This window comes from Rissa tridactyla, chromosome 1, assembly GCF_028500815.1.
Source record: "Rissa tridactyla isolate bRisTri1 chromosome 1, bRisTri1.patW.cur.20221130, whole genome shotgun sequence".
NCBI classification, from domain to species: Eukaryota; Metazoa; Chordata; class Aves; order Charadriiformes; family Laridae; genus Rissa; species Rissa tridactyla.
Window position 1 is genome coordinate 168,803,225 of NC_071466.1, and position 19,911 is coordinate 168,823,135.

The window sequence follows — 19,911 nt, forward strand, 5'->3', positions numbered from 1 at the left end:
GTTTTCTTTTTTTTTTTTAACAGAACTGGGATTTTTACCAAATTTCAGTTTTAATATCTTGCCGTCCTTTTAGTATTTCAATTATTTCAACCCACTATCTATTTTCAAAACTTGTTGTAGAGGGGACTAAAGCCCAAGTCTGTCTTTCTCCCATTTGGATTTTTTAATCTTTCAATTTTTTACGCAGTTGTGGGCACTACCACTTACACTAATTTAACAACTTCAAAATAAGGTAAAAAACAATCAGAGAGCTGTGTTTACTTAATTGCTGCAAGGCTTAGGTTCAAGTTGATCAAGATGGCGAATGCTGCCATCTACGGGTGGCTTTTTGAAGTGAATTTGAGAAGAACTGCTTTTCCTGGAAATGCTGTTAACATGAGTTAAGTGTGTTGACATAGAGGTAACCCCGTACGGAGGAGTAACAAAGCAGGGGGGGGAAAAAAGTGCTCTTTTAGAGGAGGACGATCCCAAATACAGGCCGCGGCAAAAGGTTTGGATTTAATAATAGCACGTAGAGTGGGGGTGGAGATCTGTCAATCAGTTTATTTCTGATGGGAGTTTTCATCAGTATAAGCTTTCACATGGACCGAGTTACGAGCTTTACCAGGAGATTCATCTTTTCATGCTGGAAGCTCTAATATAAATTAAAGCATGAACATATCCTGTTGGATTTTATTGATTCAAGGCATCCCACATTCTTCACTCAACTTTAACCTACATTATGTCTAAGGGGTTTAAATAAAAATGATAGAAAATTAACTCCGAGGTGACTGAGGCTCAAAAATCAGTTTAAATTATTCCTGTGAATTTTGCACCACTCGCCTTTTAATGAACACTATCAAATGCTGGCTTTTTTTGGAACCAAAACAGTGTAATTTTCTTGCGCATGAAGAATTTACAGGCTTTCTTGTGTTGAGTTTTTCATTTTCATGCTGCTCCTCTGAATGAGTGACAACTTCTGCTGGAAAACTCACTGAAAAGAATTTTTCTAGATTTCAGGTTAGAAATTAACACAATTCCTTTTGTTCACTCCCAAAGTCTAATTAGGCTTCACCGGAATGAACGGGGATTCTCTGGGGCAAGGCGCTGGTAGGAGGAAGGGGCATCTGGTGTTAACAGGTTCTGGTTGCAGCTATCAGATTGCAGTAGAAACTCCTGTTCTTTGTTTTAGAAATGTTATGTGTTAACTCATTTTGGGGTAATGTTTTGTTGTAAAAGCCCACATATCGTACACAGTGATTTGGCAGTTGGAGTTCATGCTGCCAGCTAATCTGGATTTCTTGCTGTCAGAGCCAGAAAACAAATAAAATAGTGGGAAGCACGGCTTTCGCCGGCATTGTCCTGCTCTGCCGGGGCAATGTGCCCCACATAGAGACTTCCACCCATGGGTCTCGAGGTAAAATTCCCTACAATAATTCACCCCAGGCAGGTGCACCTTATAGTATTCCCTTTGTCTGGGAATGCTTTTGTGGGTAGCATGGACTACAAGTGTTGTCATTGTGTTGTATTTAAAGACAAAGGTATTTTCCTCTTCTGTGTTGACATGGTCATTGCTAAACTTTATTTTGGCACCATCTTAACAGGTATTTCTCCATATCTTTTCTGCTTTGCATCTGCCGGCAAAAGCAGCCGTGGTGGAGCAGCACCAGGCTCCGTAGTCGCAGGCGTGGCCTAAAATTCATGCTACCTGCTGTGGCAGCATCTTCCAGAGCATAAACGAAAGGGTAATGGAGGGAAACTCATTAATCCCCTTCCCTATGATACAAAATGATGTTCTATAATTTCGGTTTGGACTGAGCAAAGCAGGCTTGCTGCCTGCCCTGGGCAGAGGTGTTTGGGTGTAATCCAGTCTCCTCTCAATCCTGGCAGCCATGGCCAACCCCCAATAACGGGGTGACTCTCTCCCAGCCCTGTCCCTCATGGGGGTTTTCATTGGTGGGATGTACTGCCAGGTGACAACTCTGTTAACTTTTGGTAAACCCTTAAGTTTTTAGAATGGTTGCATTCCAGTTTAGTCTGATTTATTTATCTATTTTGGCTACATAAACTCCAGCTCCCAGATTTTCATTTCTCTCCTCCTGATGTGATAGTTGGAAAAAAAAAACCAAAAAATCCTGTGGTCATAGGTGGGTTTTTTCCACCTTTCTCTGAAAAGGGTGTGCTCCCTGGGTTTGGTTTGATTGGATAAAGTCACCTAGATACATCGATCTCGCTTATTTACAAAGGTGGGGATTTGGGGGGTGGATTTTTGCCTCTATCTGATTGCGACACTGGACTCCAGCTAGACTGCCGCTCTTCAGGCCATCGCGTGGTAGATGTAAGACGGCTGCAGGCTGCAGCCCTTCTCGGTCAAGGGACAGTTTTGGAGAGAAAGCATGCCGAGATACACGGTGCACGTGCGAGGAGAATGGCTGGCAGTGCCCTGCCTAAACCCGACGAACACAATCAGGTGGCTGGGGAAGGAGGCCGTGAGACGCTACATGAAAAACAAACCCGACAACGGGGGATTTGCCTCGGTGGAAGAAGTAAAATTTTACATTCGAAGGTGCAAGGGACTTGGCTTGCTGGATCTTGACGATACAGTGGAGGATGCTCTGGAGGACAATGAATTTGTCGAAGTCGGTAAGCAAAACCTTTAGCAACGCGTCACAGAGTCACCATGTTGGCATCTGAGTCAGTAAAATCTTGTTTAGTTTATCTAAAACTGCATCTGAGACAGTGTCTGCCATTTTTATGGCAAAATACCAAAATGCACCCTTAGTTTTTCAAGTGTAGAACTATATGAGGCATAGAAGTTACAGGGTTCTATATACATCATTTGTATATGATATATATGTTAAATGATTGTATGGGATATGGAGCATGTGTCTAAGGCTTGGGTGGCTCCTTTGCCTTTAGCATACCTTAAATAAGCTACATGGTCTCTTGTTATTTTCCTAGAAGCATACAAATATATTTGAAGCTGATAACTGCAAATTAGAATTCTTACTGGTGTGTATTGCAATGAACAGCAAATATATATATAGAATGCAATTTAATCCTGTTCATGTTTATTTACTTATTTCTTCTAGTTATAGAAGGAGATATAATGTCTCCAGATTTCATACCATCTCAGCCAGAAGGAGTTCATTTGTATCCTTTTTTTGAGCATTCTCTGAACATTTTTTTATAGTTGCAGATGTATAATTTCCTATATTTCCCTGTTCTTTTAGTGTTCCTTCATTCTTAAAACACATTGCCAGCTGTAATCGAATGGTCACTACCTGTGAAATCCTGTCTGCCCTTTATTTTCCTTTACAGAACTTTCAGATACAGCAAATACCGAGAACCGGAACAGGTAGGAATCGCCAATGATTTTACAACTCGGTAACAAATCCTGCCGTTCCCCAGAACAGGCCGAGAGTTGATCCACTGCGGCATTCACAAGAGCAGGGGCTGTTAGACTGGCTGGGTCCAGGGATCTAAATTATAATGTGTTTATTGTGTTTTTGTTAGCGAGTTCCTGTCTTAAGAATGAGTGTGAGCAAGCTTCCTGTCACTCTGAGTTTCGACTGTGTTGGTTTTTTTTAATTCTAATTATTAAGCAACTATATATGTATACGTATCCCAAACTAAAAAGTGGTTTTTTTGTGTAGTATATTTCTTTGGATGGCAACAGCTTAACAACGGAGGACTTGGTCAATTTAGGAAAGGGGCTCTACAAGATAAAGGTAAAGATCCTGAACAAACACAGCTAAGAATTACATGTTTATCTTCCTACAGTTAAATAATGACAGATAAACTTATGTTTAAACTACGTTGTAGCTCACACCTGAAGCTGAAACTAAAGTCAAACAATCGCGAGAAGTGATTGAAAGGATTGTAAAGGAACAGACAGGTAAATATTTTTACCTCGAACTATTAATCGCTTAGAGAACCTTATCGAGTTTATCCCCTACTTAACCAGCAGTGTACATTTCTTCCAGTTGTTTATGGAATCACCACGGGGTTTGGGAAGTTTGCCAGGACTGTCATCCCAAACAGCAAGCTGATGTAAGTTGCGTGTGCGGCTTTTCCCATCCTTTCCTTTCCTTCCTCTCAGGAAAGGAAGAGGAGGGAGCAGTTGACTCCCTACATTTACAGTCCGTCGTTAGATGAGAGGGCTGCTTCGGTAGTTCCCTTTGCTTTGTGCAAAATAAAACCTGACAAGACTTATTTAGAGTTTTGCATATTTTGTGGTTTTTTTTTTCCATAGGGAGCTTCAAGTGAACTTGGTTCGTTCACATTCTGCAGGTAATGAGAACTCACTTGGCCTTTTCCCTTTTCTGCCGCTGTTGGTAGCGGGCTGGTAACCGAGAGGGTTCCTCTTTCAGGTGTGGGGAAACCTTTGAGCCCAGAGAGGTCTCGCATGCTGTTGGCGCTGAGAATCAATGTCCTAGCAAAAGGATACAGTGGAATATCCCTAGAAACGCTCCAGCAAGTCATTGAAGCCTTTAATGGTAAAAAGATGCTTAAAGAAAATTTCCATTTACCCTTTTTTTTTTTTTCCTTTAACTGTTTCGTTAAAGGGTGTAGCCCAGAGCATCAAGCTATGGATGTTGGTCTTTTGACTTGGTAGTTGTGAGAGATCAGGACCAAAACTCAGCTGCGACTGGTCCTGTAGAAGACCATGATTAGAGACCGTTCCTCTGTTGAAGAACATGGGGTGTGAGCAGGAGCGACAGAAAAGGCTGAGAGAAAGGGATGCAACAGGTCCAAGTTTAGGAAATGAGCCCCTGAGAGGTCAAGTAATTAGTTCAAGGCTAAGCTTGACTGAGAGCATGGCTGACTCTGGGTGAGCTCTGCTGCCAAGATTCAAGTCTCTAACTTTTGTCCTGTCGCATGTGCCACCATCTTTTGGCATTTGGATTTTTGGTATTTCTACCATGTAGAAAACTGCACATGTTGGTGTTCGTCAAGCAGACCCACTTGAGCAGCACCTGTTCTTGTGAGCAGACCCCCTGAGACCTACACGGGTGTTCATGAGCAAGGGCTACAAGGCAGCCGCGCAGAAGCAGACGGCCGGTCGCCAGCTCACGTGGCCACTGCTATCAAATCATTTAAAGCTGGGTGGCCTTGCTGGACGCTGCAGCAGGGCACCCAAAGGGGTGGCTGTGCTGTTCATTAGCTGGTATCCATTAACGGTCCCTCCGGTGAGGCATGCCAGAGTGGCTGTGATGACCAACGAGCACCTTCTCTCTCTGCACAGTGTTGCCCTCTGCTGCACAATCCTCTTCCTCCTTTTTCTCCTCCCCCCTTCTCCCACAGCAGGTGAAGGAGCCGCAATTCAGTGTTTAGCTCTGCAAAAGAAGCAAAGCAGACTGGTCTCTTCCCTGCTTTTTCCTCAGTTCCTTGGGCTCTGTTCCTTCATTTCCACACTTTCAGTGCTCGGAGGGCTGGGGTGGGGGGGAAGAGGGCTCAAAGATTGTTTGTAGGAGTCACCCAGTGTGTGGCTGTAGATGCAATCACCCTGGGCTGTGATCCCCCCAGTCCAGAACTAAATGCAGCAGGGAGCTGATTCCTTTATGAACTGTCGCGAGCCTGCAAGCAGGGCCAAATCCCAGTCTGCAATGAGAGCAGTCCTGTTGGTGCCATTGACCATGACTGCAAGGGTGTTACTGTGGCCGCATTCATGGGCTGGTTTCTCTGTTTTCCAAGGAGCATATCGAGGGGAAGCTCTAACACGATGGTTTTTCTTTTCTTTCTAGCGTCCTGCCTTCCTTATATCCCTGAGAAAGGGACAGTTGGAGCCAGCGGCGACTTGGCCCCCCTCTCTCATCTTGCTCTGGGATTAATCGGAGAGGGAAAGATGTGGTCCCCGAAGAGTGGCTGGGCTTATGCTAAATATGTAAGACTCATGCAGCTGATTGATTGGTTGGGTTTTTTTTCTGCTTGCTGGCTCATTTGCCAAACTGCATGTAGCTTTGAGAGAAAGACAGCTTTTGCTCAGGTTAATAACAGGTAAGAGTCTTCGGATTTTTTGTACCGGCTTGAATCGGGACTAGGTTGCCTTTAGCAACTCATCCTCTGCCTTGAGGAAGGTGGATCCATGAGAATGGAATAACTGATTCACATGTCACCGGAGCAGATATGAACATGCAGCATGTTATTAAGTCCTAAAGAAATATCATGTCGTAGTATTGCAATACAAGAAACTGCGGTGACATCAGTTGGGACCTGGAGAGAGGGACAGGATGTGTTATCAGCTTTGAAAGAACTGTTCCTACATCTTCAGCTCCATAAACATCAACACTGTTCCAACAAACACACGAGCACCTCTCAAATTCAAAACTTCAAATGCTGAGAGTAACTGGAGATTTACTGGAGGCAGGACCTTATCACTAAAATTTCTACTGATTTTATAATGGCGTTAAGTGAACACACAGGTTTGGACATCTCATTTTTGATAGATTAACTAGTGTTACAGGGAACCTTTATAGCATCCTCTGTTAAAAGATGGATGCTGTACAATGGAATTATTTTTTAATTAATTGTTATTCTGTCACTAATACATCAGCAGATTGATCTAGTGCTGAATATGTCCAAGTCTGGCCCCTCCCTACTCCCTTTCATGGTAGGTTCTGCTACACCTCTCTCTCGTATATTCAAATATTTGAACACCAGATTCGAATATTTGAACACCGGATTTATTCATGGATTGATAGCTGTACCGTCACTGTAGGCTGGAGAGGTACTGAGAACTACACAGGGAGAGTAGGTGAGAAGCAGGCCAGTCTGTTGTGGACCTTCAGGACCAGAAATTATAGTTGAACACCTCTGAGATGTGTTACCTCTTTAGTTGGAAAGGCTGAGAGGACTCTAATCAGAGTCAAGGTTATAGCTTTCCTCCATTTCCCACAAGAGCGATTGCCCTGTGGAATAGATGCGTATAGAATAAACTCAGTAGGACTCTTCCTGTCACTGGAGATTTTCTATAGAAAGGGTTGGGGAATCATTTATGAAGGAATAGTTTATGCGAAGCCAAACTTGCTACGAGGCAGGGCGTAGGCAGAACCACCTTCCCAGGCTGTTTCCAGCCTTCTCTCCTGTTATTCTCGCCCATCAGCTAATACATGGTAGATGTTAATGGGCTGTGACAGTATTTCACTTCAGCGCTCCTACTGCCTTCTTTTACTGGCACTGGGAAAAGAAGTGCTAGTTTGGAAGCCCCCAAGTGCTGTCCTTTCTTTAGCCCAGCACAAAAAAATATTTTAAGTGTTTGTGCTATAAAGCTCTTTTTCTCCTTTCGCTTGAGGAATTTGTTAATATTTTTATTTATAGAAACATTTAAGATCTAAAAGTTTTGGTGGCTGAATTGCCAAAAAACTTTTTTCATTAATTACCTTGTCATTAAACTCCTTCACAGGTCCTGGAAGCCCACGGTCTGAGACCAATTACCTTGAAACCAAAAGAGGTAATAAAGTATAATGATGCCAGCTGATGAAAACAAGCATAGTGAATGCTTTGTGAATGCTTTATACTTACGATTTAAGCCTGAAATTAATTAACAGGCATATTAAATCAAGCTCCAGAATGATATTAATGAAGTATTTTCAGGCGTGGGATTCACCTCTCCTAGTGTCACCCTACCTGACTTGAAATGTCAGACCCAACCTTGATGCTTAAATTGGCTCTGTGGTCATCTTCAGAAAACACTTTATAGCATCCTGAAACAACTGTCTAAGAAGCCCTCTCAAGGTACCTATCTACCCTTTGACCATAACAGGAGCTCAGATGACTGACTTGAACCAGGTATCTGAATTCTAGATCATTAAAACTAGGTGAGATGACTCTCACTCCAAGTATTAACATTTATGTGGGAGCACAACAGATTTGAGGGCTCCGATAAGGGGCCTCAGGAGCTGAAAAACAGCACCAGGACCAAGAAGGCAAATCCAGGCAAATGGAAGGCTCCCATGGACCTCATGTTTGTTTAGAACAAACTTGAAGCTAGTTTTAACTGAACTCAACAAGTCTTTTAAAGCAGTTATAACTTGTAATTCTGTTTTAATTCTCTGCTTCCCATGATGGGGTTTTGCACCCGCCCATGCTCATAGCTTCTTTGGTTTAACTAATAACTTATGAAGACATTAATAAAAAAAGCATTCCACTTCCAAAGAACTGGAGAAGAACAGAGATTTCCTGTACTTTTTTTGCTTAATCTGGAAGTAACATGACATAAACCTCTTGCTTGAAACTACTGGATTTCCAAGGGTGTGTATAATGACTTAGTAGGGTCATGACCATTGACAATTTATGTAGCAAAGATGCCCAGTCAAGCATTTTATGATTTCAGGACAATCCCAGGAAGCTGAGCAAAGGTCTTTACCTCATTCATATGAGAAGGAGAATTATCACAGAGGTGGGGAATGAATTTGCTTAACATCTGCTCTCTCTTTGAAGGGTCTGGCCCTCATCAACGGGACACAAATGATCACTTCGCTGGGATGTGAAGCAGTTGAAAGAGCCGGTGCTATTGCTAGACAAGCTGACATAATCGCTGCCCTTACACTGGAAGTCTTGAAGGGTACAACAAGGGCCTTTGACACTGGTGGGTACTGGGCCTTTCCTGTCTGTTTGCTTAACAGCCGTTGACAAGAGAAGCAAAACCTAACAGTCTAACTTGTTTTACTAGATATCCACGCTGTGCGCCCACATCGAGGGCAAGCTGAGGTGGCATTTCGATTCAGGTCTCTTCTAGATTCTGACCATCATCCATCAGAAATAGCAGGTGAACAATCTTGACCTTCACCCTCTCGCGTTACCAGGACAGGCTGGGTCTTTCAGCAGTAGCCCATATGCTTTTGTGTGAGGAATATTTGGTGTTTTCCTCCCTTCTTCCTTCTAGAGAGCCACAGATTTTGTGACCGAGTTCAGGACGCGTACACGATGCGCTGCTGCCCTCAGGTAAAAACTGACTTTTATTTCCTTTCATAGCACTCAAAAAAATGATGAAGTTCCCACATCAGAAATACTGTCAACTTTGTGTTGTCTGATTCCATTAGAAGAAGTGGTTTTACCTTGCTTCTCCCTCAGTTCAAAGTTAGTATTAATGGAGACATGTAATTCACTGATCCCCTGCACGCACCCATCAGGCAGACTAACAAAGCTGTGTTCGGATCCGAAAGAGGCCAAGTGTCGGAAGCAGGAGGAAGGTGCCGGTTCCTACTTTGGCAGGCTTTGTAGGGCATTTATTCTGCATTGATGCTAAGACCCATGGCCTGGGGAAAGGTGTTTCCAGAAGGAGCCAGAGTCGTAGGTTGTTCATCTACCTGTAGTATCTCTAACATACTGGAAGAATTCAACCCCGTGGGTTTTAACATGAGCAAAGCTATTAAATCAGAGGAAATAATGAAAGTTAATTAATGAGAGGTTTTGTTTTCTGTGGGGGATTTGTGAGGTTACTTCTCTCCTAATAACACTTCTGCCACTCAATAAGTACCTTATCTTCCATTTAGGGTAAATCAACACAAGCAAGTAAAGAATGACACATTCGGATTTCCCTTTTAGCAATACTGTCATAATAATAGTAAACACAGTCTTTTGGGAGTCTAGGATGGGCGGTGTCCCACAGTGATGCTCCTGATTTGAAGAGCAAATACAAGACCACCTTCGTGTGCGGATGTAGAGACAGGGATGATGGGAAAGAGGGTGCTTGCAGCTCAGTCAGCACCCTGAAGATGAACTAAGTGTGGATACTGATCTCAGGGGGCTAACGTCTTTTGTTCTAGGTCCACGGAATTGTAAATGACACAATTGCTTTTGTGAAGGACATCATGACAACTGAAATCAATAGCGCCACGGACAACCCTGTATCTTTTTTGTTACTTTATTTCTATGTAAAATTTTGCTTGGCCTTTTTTATCCTTTTCTTCTATATAATTATTTGCATAGGAGGCAAAAAAGTCATAACTGGTTTCAATCAATAACTACCATTGGTTGCAATAGCAACCTCTCTTCTTTTCTCCATGTCTGCATTGGTGTTTGCAAGTGTGTGTCTGGGCAAGGAAACCACGTGTGCATGCAGTTTAGCAGATGTTAAATGTTTCCTAGATGAGATTCTATATGCTTATATTGAATATGCAGATAGATTGGTCTTGGCAACCAAATGGATGTAAATGGATGGTGACTTGTCATATGAGACAGCTGTTGATGCAGCATGAGTGAAACCTGCACTATAGAGCGAGATTTGTGTCCAGGGAAGACAGACAAAATGTGTGTGGCTGGTAAAGCCTTGTCATGGCTCAGCCTGGTAAACTGTGCACAGTTCTTGCATTGGCATTGAGCAAGGCTGGATTCCCCTCTGCAGTGTAAAGACGCTGTGTGTAGACACTTCCATAGCAGATAAGCGTTATTGCTTGTAACCTGTCTAAAATTGTATCTGCCGTGGAGAAAATCTACCAAGGAACTGAGAAACCACACTAGGATCCAAACACGCGTGTTTCTTTAACACCCCTCCCCATCCCCAAAGGCAGACCTCGTTTTATGTAGTCTACCTGAAAAAAATAGGAGAACTGAGATGGGGTCTTCATTTTCTGAAAAGTGAACATGCAGATGTAACATGATGTGCTTGCAAATAAAAACCTATCAGCACAAACATTCCTTCTGATTACTGACAGATTAGCTGTCATGTAAACTGTATTTCACTCATGTTTGGGCCTTAACTTCTCCTTAAAGATGGTATTTGCTGAAAGAGCAGAGACCATTTCTGGGGGAAATTTTCATGGTGAATATCCTGCAAAGGTAACTAAGCGTTTGGAGAAAGAAAAAAAAAAAAGAAATCAGTGTCTTTTTGCATTTTTTTTGTTTGTTTGTTTCTGTCATCTGGTTTAATGTGATCTTTTATAGGCTCTAGACTATTTGGCAATCGGTGTGCATGAACTCGCTGCAATTAGCGAAAGGAGAATTGAGAGGCTCTGCAACCCCTCGCTCAGCGAGCTGCCTGCATTTTTGGTCACTGAAGGAGGCCTGAACTCTGGCTTCATGATTGCCCACTGCACAGCAGCTGCCCTGGGTGAGTCCTTGAGCAATATCATCAGGAGAGCAAGCTAAAAAGACCAATTTTTATCGAAGCAGTTGTAAGGTGGTAGTATATACAAAGGGATCTCACTCCTGTTTGCCATCTCTTCTCCACGTGCTTTGTGCTGCCTGGCTGAAAAGTTTGAGCGTTGAGAGCAGCTGCAATTATTTCAGCTCGGGATTCTTTATTCTGCACTGATCCATGGGCATGTTTAGTGCTCCGAGCATGCAAACCTGTAGGTGGACTGTAGTGGGAATGCTTGCCTGCTTGCATCTTTGGGGGATTGGCAGGGAGTGCTCTGATGTACAGCCACCAACGTAAGAGCTCTGGCTGAAATCAGTGACAGCTGCGTCCCCAGGAGTCGGCAAAGCAGCTCAGATAGGGCTGTAATTAACAGCAAACAGTGCAGGCAACAAACATACATCTGTCTGAGCCCCTCTGCTGAACCTGGAACCTCTGCTTGAATAGTTACGGTTTGTAAGCAGGGGATACCTCTACCTCCCACTATCACGGGGACGCCACTTGTCTCAAAGATGGGCCTGATACCCTTAGTACTCGATGTCTCTGTTTGGCGGCCAGGTCTGTATATCAATATCAGACTTCACAGTCCTCAGGAGACCGGAGTTCCCAGGGCTGGTTACTGGAGGAGCACGCTAAAAATAAGCGTTAGTACATTTTTCCTCTAGTGCTTATGACTAAGGCAACAAGAAGCCTGCTGGCCGCTGGGATATGACAGCTCAAAGGTTCAGGAAAGCAGGAGCCAACATAAAAATAAACGTGCTATGAGTAGAGGGTAAATTATAAAAGATACAAACAGACAAAGGAGGACAGGATGTCAGATAAATGTGTAGATAAACATCCTGCAGAAAAACAATCAATGAACTAAATCAATGTAATAAAGGAACCTTACCTAGAGGCCATTTTGGGAAGTGGGGCTGGAAAAGGAGCTGAAGTGCTCATCCCCTTGTTCAGAGGCTGGAAACTTTTCCTTTTGGCTGGGCAGACTTTAGGATGACTCCAGGCCCTAGCTGTTGCTTGGCTTCAGGTTTTGCAGCTCACTTCTGCAACCTGGAGCAAGAGATTCTGGGGTGTTCGTGGTCTCTGCTGCAGGCAATGAAAATGACAGCCCCGCCTCCTAACTCATTGCTGCGCTGACACCAGGAGTCTGTGGGTTAAAACCATCTTTCCTCTGGTCAAAACAGCCAGGAATTTATCTAAAAATGAAGTTTGAGCCTTTTTTTTTTTTTCTTTTAACACAGTACTACTAGTATTTTTAAAGTCACTCCGCCAGTGTCTAAGGTGTTTGCGTACCAGCTAGTGTTGTTCACTCCCAGGGTTAATAGATAAAACTGGGGGAAAAAAAAAAAAAAAAAAAGCAGATGTTTTGCAATGCTGCTGGATGCATCTCTCCCTTCTTCTCTGGTAGCACTGTGCCCACCAAACCGAGCTGTTTGCCGCAGCCACACGCAGCCTCTCTGGGACCTGCCCAAATGCGCCAGCTGGGCTCTGGCCCTGGACTGTGTCACTCCAGCCTATTTGCAATTGGTGTCACCACCTCTCTGTTGCTCTTGTTGCTTTTCTGCAGCTCTTAATTTGGTGAGGGCCTTAGGCGGCGTCCTGCTGGGCTTCAGAAGGAAAAGGTCTGCCTGCAGCCAGAGCGCTGTGAATGCTGACTTCCTTTCTTCTTTTCTAAAGAACAAGTCTCAACAACCTTGAATTGTCGTTGGGTGGTGCCTACAGCCCTCCCTGCAGCCAAACTCCCCAAGCACCCAGCTTTCAAAGCTGGAACGCTCCCTCCCTCAGGGGTGTTTGGATGTGGGCAGCCTGGTGGCGAGGCGAGGAAGGTGGGAGAGGATTCGTACCAAGGAGGGTGGGAGAAGATTCGTACCGTGCTCCCGCAGCATCTTCATGGAGCAAGTTCTGCAAGTGCCTCAGCTCCGATGGGAAGAGACCAGACGCTGATCTCTAGTTCTCTTCTCGAAACCAGGCTAGGAGCAGGATCTGTGACAAAAACAGAGAGAACCAATGTTCTCCACAAAGAGTTGCCCTGAAGTAACAGGCAAGAGCAGGCTTGTATTTCGGTTATGCTGTCCACTCGTTTTCTTCTTCAGTTTCCAGCAGGCCTTTGAGCCAGAGCAGCCCAACCCCAGAGGTGGGGGAGGATTGAGCAGTCTTTCTGTATTTCTTTAATATTTGCTTTTAAAGACTGAAATTTGTTCCGGTTTTCAGAGGCAACGGTAGTTTTCAAGGTGTTTATTACAAATCACTCAGTCCAGGTAAAACATGCACGCATTCTCCGAAGAGGAGCGATAGCTGGATTCTCTGCTGTCACCCAAGGTGGCGGACAGGTTCCTTGCTCCAGGTTGGCCATTGCTTCTGGTGCCTCTTGCCCATTCTGTCCTATATTCATTGCACTGGATTTTTGCAGTTTCTGAGAACAAAGCCTTGTGCCACCCCTCTTCTGTGGATTCTCTCTCAACCAGTGCTGCTACGGAGGATCACGTGTCCATGGGAGGATGGGCTGCAAGGAAAGCTTTGAGAGTTATTGAACACGTGGAACAAGGTAAAATTAAAATGCTGATTTCCAGACAGACCCCTTGTGTATGTAACTAGATGAAAGTATTAGTGCCATACTTTTTAGATATATTTTAAGAAAAAAAGGAGTTAATGCATATGAAAGAAGTATCTAAAGAATATTATAGTAAGTATGTACTTTTACAAGCATTTGGATCTTTCTAACAGAAATGAGGTAAATCCAGCACTCGGTGTTTCTTGTGAAACAAAGCTGCTTACTGCAGGACACTCAGCAAAACTTTCCTCTCTTGCTTACAAGGACAGATCACTCTCTCGCTTTTTATTTCTTTACTTCTTTGTTTATTTGGCAGATGGTGTGCTTAGATGCAGATGTCAGCTGTTAGTGGAAGAGCGCAGTAATACAGGGCACACAAATACTAAACTCGCTTGCCTGCTTAAGTTTATACATTTGAGTGCTCTGAAGAGTTCATTCTATAGAAATACATTTTTTGTGTGCAGACATGAGTTTGAGAAACTGTGTGTTTCAACGACATGCTCAGAAACAGTTTGTCCTATATCCAGTTGGTTCACTTAGTTTCTTGGATGAATTGGCTTGTGAAAATGAGGAACTAATGCCAATAATGATCAGGTGTGAGGTGGGCAGATATGGTGCAAACTTCTCCAGATAGAAGGCTGTATTTCAAAGCTCTGTAATTTTACTGGTGCTTTCACGTGGGCTCTTGCAAGCTTTGTGGGCAGAACTTTCTTTTATAGCTCAGGCCCCTTTCTTCACAATCCTAAAGAGGTTTTCTGATTTATGATGATGGCCATTAATTTGAGTATTCAGGATACCCTAGAGGAGATTCCTATGGATTTAAGACTGCGGTGACCAGGAGTTCCTGGCACACTGAAAGGTCTGGATGGCACAGCACCCAAAATCTGCTTGCTAAAATGCTGGATGCTGCGCCCAGCACCATCCATATAATGGTCCTGCTGCTGGGCTGCCTCTCTTGGTCCTGCGGATCCACCAGTCTTTTCACATTGCCTGGAACTGTATCGTGTTGAGCCTAGAGCACAAGTCTTATGAGAAGTGGCTGAGGGAACTGAGATTGCTTAGTTTGGAGGAAAGGAGGCTGAGGGGAGACCTTATCACTCTCTACAACTACCTGAAAGGAGGTTGTAGCGAGGTGGGGGCCAGTCTCTTCTCCCAAGTAACAAATGGTAAGACAAGAGGAAATGGCCTCAAGTTGCTCTAGGGGAGGTTTAGGATGGATATTAAGAAAAACTTCTTCACCGAAAGGGTGATTAAATATTGGAACAGGCTGCCCAGGGAAGTGGCTGGGTCACCATCCCTGGAGGTATTTAAAAGACAGGTAGACATGGTGCTTAGGGACAAGGTTTAGTGGTGGTTTTGCACTGTTAGGTTAATGGTTGGACTTGATGATCTTAAAGGTCCCTTCCAGCCTAGACAATTCTATGATTCTATATTGGCCGGAACAAACGCCAGGGATAGCTTTATAAGGGAAAGCTCACCTAGAACTGCCGAAAATATCGTTTGCTGTTCTGATTTTCTAGTTCTGGCTATTGAACTGCTCGCAGCCTGCCAGGGCATTGAATTCCTACGCCCTCTGAGAACGACAACCCCATTGGAGAAGGTCTACGACCTTGTGCGCTCCGTTGTGAGGTAAGATCAGATAAACGCCTCCCCCAGCCTGGAGAGCGGCTGCCAGTGGTGGTGGTTAATGTTTGGCCAATGTTCACAATGTGTCTTCTTATAGGCCCTGGATGAAGGATCGCTTCATGGCCCCAGACATCGAAGCAGCTCACAGGCTGCTCGTGGAGCAGAAGGCAAGTGTTGACTTTCGTAACGTGCTGTAGGACTGTCCTGAGGAGCGCGCTACACCTCTGCTTTGGAAATACCCCTCCACGTGTTCACTAGATGGCCTCTCTAAAAGCACTTCTCTGCCTGGGGCGAACCCACCAGATGTTCTGAGATTTGGTTTTCCCTAGTTTTGGTGGGATAGATTTAGAAATCAGTTCCTAAACTTGCCCTGTGTAATAAATAGCTTACATTATCAAATCTGGTAGGGTCCAGACATAGGTCCAACTTTGAATTGTTTGAGGGCAGGGTCCTGTAACCCCACAGATGTCCAGAGAAATCAGTAGTCTCTCCAGATGGTCATCCTCATTCCTGGGGCAGGGAGGCTTCCCCAGCCTGGAGGCCCTTGGGCATGGTCCGGAAGCAATAAGGGGATGTGGATGAGGGAATAGCAGTGGTGAAATGCGTTAACCTGGGCCAAGTGTTTGTCCGGCTATGGGATCTATCTATTTCATTTGTTTGTAAAATACAAGTAACAGAAGAATTGAGGAAAGTAAATAAATGGGAGAAGCAAATCCCCCCTCCCCCCGCTTTTTTTTGGTTGCCTTGCAGCCCTCACAGGAGGAGAGACAAAGGAGGCTGTAAAACATTTTCCTTTTCTTCCTTAAACCCCAGCTGCTGTCCCTTCCCCTTTTTCTTTGTCCATGCCAGCTGCCATTTTGCTTCCCCGGCCCCTTCATGACCGAGTGGTTTTGTAGCAAGTGACAGCGATCCTCTCCCAACTATTGCACACAGAGCATTAACCTGGTAACAAGACAAGACGCAACGTTTTTGCCTTGAGTCCTTTCACCTTGTTCCCCTGGAGGTGTGTCTTTTCCCATCCTCTGTCAACTCCATCCAGATGCTCTTCACCGCACCTCACACTGTATCTGTGTAGCTCTGTGATTCTCACCTCCATCCCAATAACTTTTCTACAGGGTTTCCTGAACTTGCGCATTGATGTCTGACCTGACCTTTTTCTTTTTACCTCTGACTCTGCTGTTTCCATTTCTTGTCTCGCAGGTGTGGGAGGTGGCTAAACCTTACATTGAGAAGTACAGGAGGGAACACATTCCTGAATCGAGACCCATTTCACCAACAGCATTCTCCCTGGGATTGCTGGAAATGAAGACGGGTGTTGATCATGACCACGGGCATCAGGATGAACTTTAAGAGCTATGGTCCTCTGGTAGAGAGCAGATCCCCTCCGGCACCTTGCCTGAGGGTGGCTGTTCTACTCAAACTCAACGTGGTTTCTCCAGGTGACCCAAAGGACCTGATGTCTAGCACATACAGATAGTAGAGAAATAGCTCACTCGTTTCCTCACATGTGAAAGACAGCTTTGTCATGACAGTGTGGTTTTGATTGAATTTCCTGAGCTTCCAAGCGCAAAACATTCGGACTCCTGCTGATACCAGGGGATGTTTTATACAGGGCCTCCTGTATTTGTTTCATTAGTTCTTCGCTTGTTTTCTCTTCATCTGTGCCAATGATACCGTACAGCCTGGGTTTGATATTCTCACCCTTTTTTTTTTCCTCTTTGGGGAATTGGTGTGGTGCCCTTCGTTCTGCCACAAGCAAAATTATCTTTACACTAAATTATCCTCTTTTTTGCAGATCATATGTGAGGTACAGGTTCTTGTATAACAAGAGCATTTTTAGAGCAGGTGCTTCACAAATCAGAAAAGCTGTGTGCATAAAAATGTGCTACGGATATCATTGCTCCAGAACAAATATATTGTATTCTGGTGATGGACTACACTTAATGCAGCTTTCCAAGAGCTATGGGCTCACACCTGCAATAAATAAACTGAGGCTTCACATACGGCTGCAGCAATCTGTTTTCCTGTCATGTGTGATGATGAAAACGTAAAGCAAAAGCTTAATTTGGAAAGAAGGAGGACAGGTGGGCCAGGGGCCAGGAAAGGGGGAGGAGGAGGAGGAGGAGCTGTAGGAGTGGTGGATGTGAACCAATGCTAAAGCAATAGCGCCAAGCTCTACACTCCCATGGCTCACCAGGTATCTGCCTGGCTGCCGAGGGTTCCATCCCCACAGAGGGGCTCGTGTCATAGCTTGCTCTCTGTTACAACACTGACCTCTGGCACAGGCTTTAGTTTGCAATGGAAGAGCCGGGACTTAGACTTCACATGATGGAGCAGTGATGGCATGTTAAGGCTGGTTAACAACCATCAGCCTTGGCACTACTGGCCCGATACCCACGGCTGCGAGGGGTTCGGTGTGGGCTGGAAATCTTCCCAGGCTATAGGCTTGTGCTGCAAGGGGATGCCAAAGTGCTCGTGTGGGGCTTCCATTGCATGTCTGAGACCTTCTGTGTCAAATGTGCCCTGAGGAGACAACTCATGCCCGTTGGCAAGCTGGCAGGGAGACACCTAACCTTGCCAGAAGACCTGAGAAATAGGCTACCCACCCATGGCATGTTGGCTCCTAGCTCAGCTCCTTCCTTCTGCGCCTGATTTGCAGCATCTCCAGCCTCCATCTCTCCCTTATGTGCCAAGTAAGCTGCTACCCTTTCAGCTCAAGGCTCTCTATAGCAGCTGTACCTCAAACTCCCCCTGAAGCTGTTCCATTTTGTATAAAATCAAGTATTAATTAAAATCAAGCATGAGAACGAACAGCCAGGCATACATCTTGTAGGCTCAACCATTTTCCTTCAGCCTCACGTTATGGCTAAATGATACGGTTCCTTCAGCAGCAAAGCTGGCAGAAGTTCCTACCCACTTTGCTGTTACCTATGCTCCGCTCCCGGCCGCTGCAGGAGCCAGCACAGTGAATGTCATCGCTGACGTGAGTCACTTTAAAAACAAGCAAACAAAATCTTCCTGCGTTTCGGTGTGGCTGTGCTTTCGCCGGCCAGGACTAAGTAGCTGGCCATCAGGAACCACTTAAGCCAGCTGCGCCACTGAAGTATAACCACATCCTCTAACTGCAAACCTGCCACTAATTATAGCCCTGGGGCATACTCGGCTACTGGATTCAGCCAAGCTGGTTGGGCAAGCATGTGGTTTGACTTTCCCGTCAGAACCAGAGCTCCTGTGTGAGAGGAGAATCCCTTCACATCAGCAGTTTCAGGCCATGAATTCCTGTCCAGCAAGAGAATATTTGAGGTTTTCCTTATGCAGTCTTGAGCTCCCAAATGCCTCAGGGACTTCAGAGAAGAGGTGCTGGGCATTTCTTCCCACCCACCTCAGCCTTGGGCTGCCTGGGAGCAAGGGACCACCAGCACATGCTGCAGCAGGGTGGCCTCAGCTTTGCCCCACACCTAGGCAAAGCCAGGAGGCACCGTTCCGGCCTCACGCTGCATTTCAGAAATGCCTGCACTCCTGCCCTGACAGCTTTCCCCAGCTGCCTGCATAAACGTTATTTATGAAGGCTGCCTTGGGCAGAATGGACCGTGCGATCGCACACTTCAGATGTTCTTCCAAGCTCTATAAAAACAAATGTCCACACCCACATCTGGTGCAACATCTGCTTGCAGGAAAATGCGTCTAGTGGCGGGAATGCCATTAAATTGTTTTAAAAACTGATTGAGTTGGCTAGCCTGGCTCAAATAAAGCATGAACAAAAATACTTTATGGTGTCCCTTACATATTTTGGGTATTAACAGATGTGCCCAAGGCTCAGGAAGATCAGAAGGTCATAATAAAGCTCATACATTCTTGTGATGGCTTTCAAATACCTGTTAATCAGAATGAGACTGTTGTCCTTCCTCGGGGGTCTGGTTCACTAAAGCATTCTGCTCTGTACCACAGGTTATGTCACCTGCTTATACCAATAATTATTTTTGACACTATGTTTTTCATGTGTGTCAGGTGTAGTTTTATGACTTCACCTTCAGAAAGTTAAGCCCTTTTGTTTCTGCAGCCACCGTTCATTTGAAAAGTTGAAGAAAAGCCTCAGACAGTGTGTACTCAGAGACCTTCCCTACCCGAGCCCCTCTGCTTAAGCACTGCGACAGCTTGAACTCTCCAGAGCTGTATCATCCTTTTTTCTACATATGACATCCCCAAGTGACAGTACACGCCCCAGAAAAAAAAAGTAGCTGAAAGAAAAAAGAAAGCAAGTTTTTTAAAAAAAAAAACAAACAGGATCTTCAGTTTTGACATTGCTCTGAGTTGGAGTTGTCGTACTTGTACTCAACTTATCATCAGAACACATTCAAACTTCGATGAACAAATATATCTTATGTTATTTCGGATTCAGCCTAGAATAAATGAAATTAGGTCTTTTTTTGGAACATCTGGATGACACTGCTTATGATCGTCTTTTGAAGATCAAGGTAATTGAAATTTTGAGGGGTTGGCTGTTCACACTAGACTTCCCTGGCCTAACTGCCTTGAAGAGTAAACTGTAAGGTTTCGGTATCACTTCCATCAGTAGGCCTGATTCAGCCTCTAACTTACAGCACACTCCAGCTTTCAGGAGCCCAGTGCGTGGCGTACCTGGCTGCATTTTCCTCTCCTCCTTCTTCTTGTGCCCCTA

The 19,911-nt window shown here is 44.7% G+C and overlaps 1 protein-coding gene across 1 annotated transcript; it reads left to right on the forward strand.

Annotated features, from left to right (window-relative positions):
* Positions 1-2,240: 2,240 nt before the first annotated feature.
* Positions 2,241-17,003, forward strand: HAL (histidine ammonia-lyase). Its single transcript, XM_054184417.1, has 20 exons — positions 2,241-2,622; positions 3,072-3,132; positions 3,310-3,337; positions 3,636-3,710; positions 3,805-3,877; positions 3,966-4,032; positions 4,235-4,272; positions 4,353-4,478; positions 5,727-5,866; positions 7,385-7,432; positions 8,422-8,569; positions 8,654-8,749; positions 8,867-8,925; positions 9,750-9,830; positions 10,696-10,761; positions 10,867-11,032; positions 13,467-13,601; positions 15,128-15,236; positions 15,331-15,400; positions 16,434-17,003. Exons 1-20 carry the CDS (start codon positions 2,376-2,378, stop codon positions 16,581-16,583), a joined length of 1,983 nt encoding a protein of 660 aa, XP_054040392.1. The 5' UTR covers positions 2,241-2,375; the 3' UTR covers positions 16,584-17,003.
* Positions 17,004-19,911: the final 2,908 nt, after the last annotated feature.

Bases quoted from the DNA above. Each gene is read 5' to 3' on its own strand.
- HAL (XM_054184417.1), top strand. From the start codon at position 2,376: ATGCCGAGATACACGGTGCACGTGCGAGGAGAATGGCTGGCAGTGCCC. The intron at 2,623-3,071 runs GTAAGCAAAACC...TATTTCTTCTAG, and splicing joins CAATGAATTTGTCGAAGTCG to TTATAGAAGGAGATATAATG. The intron at 11,033-13,466 runs GTGAGTCCTTGA...GGATTTTTGCAG, and splicing joins CTGCACAGCAGCTGCCCTGG to TTTCTGAGAACAAAGCCTTG.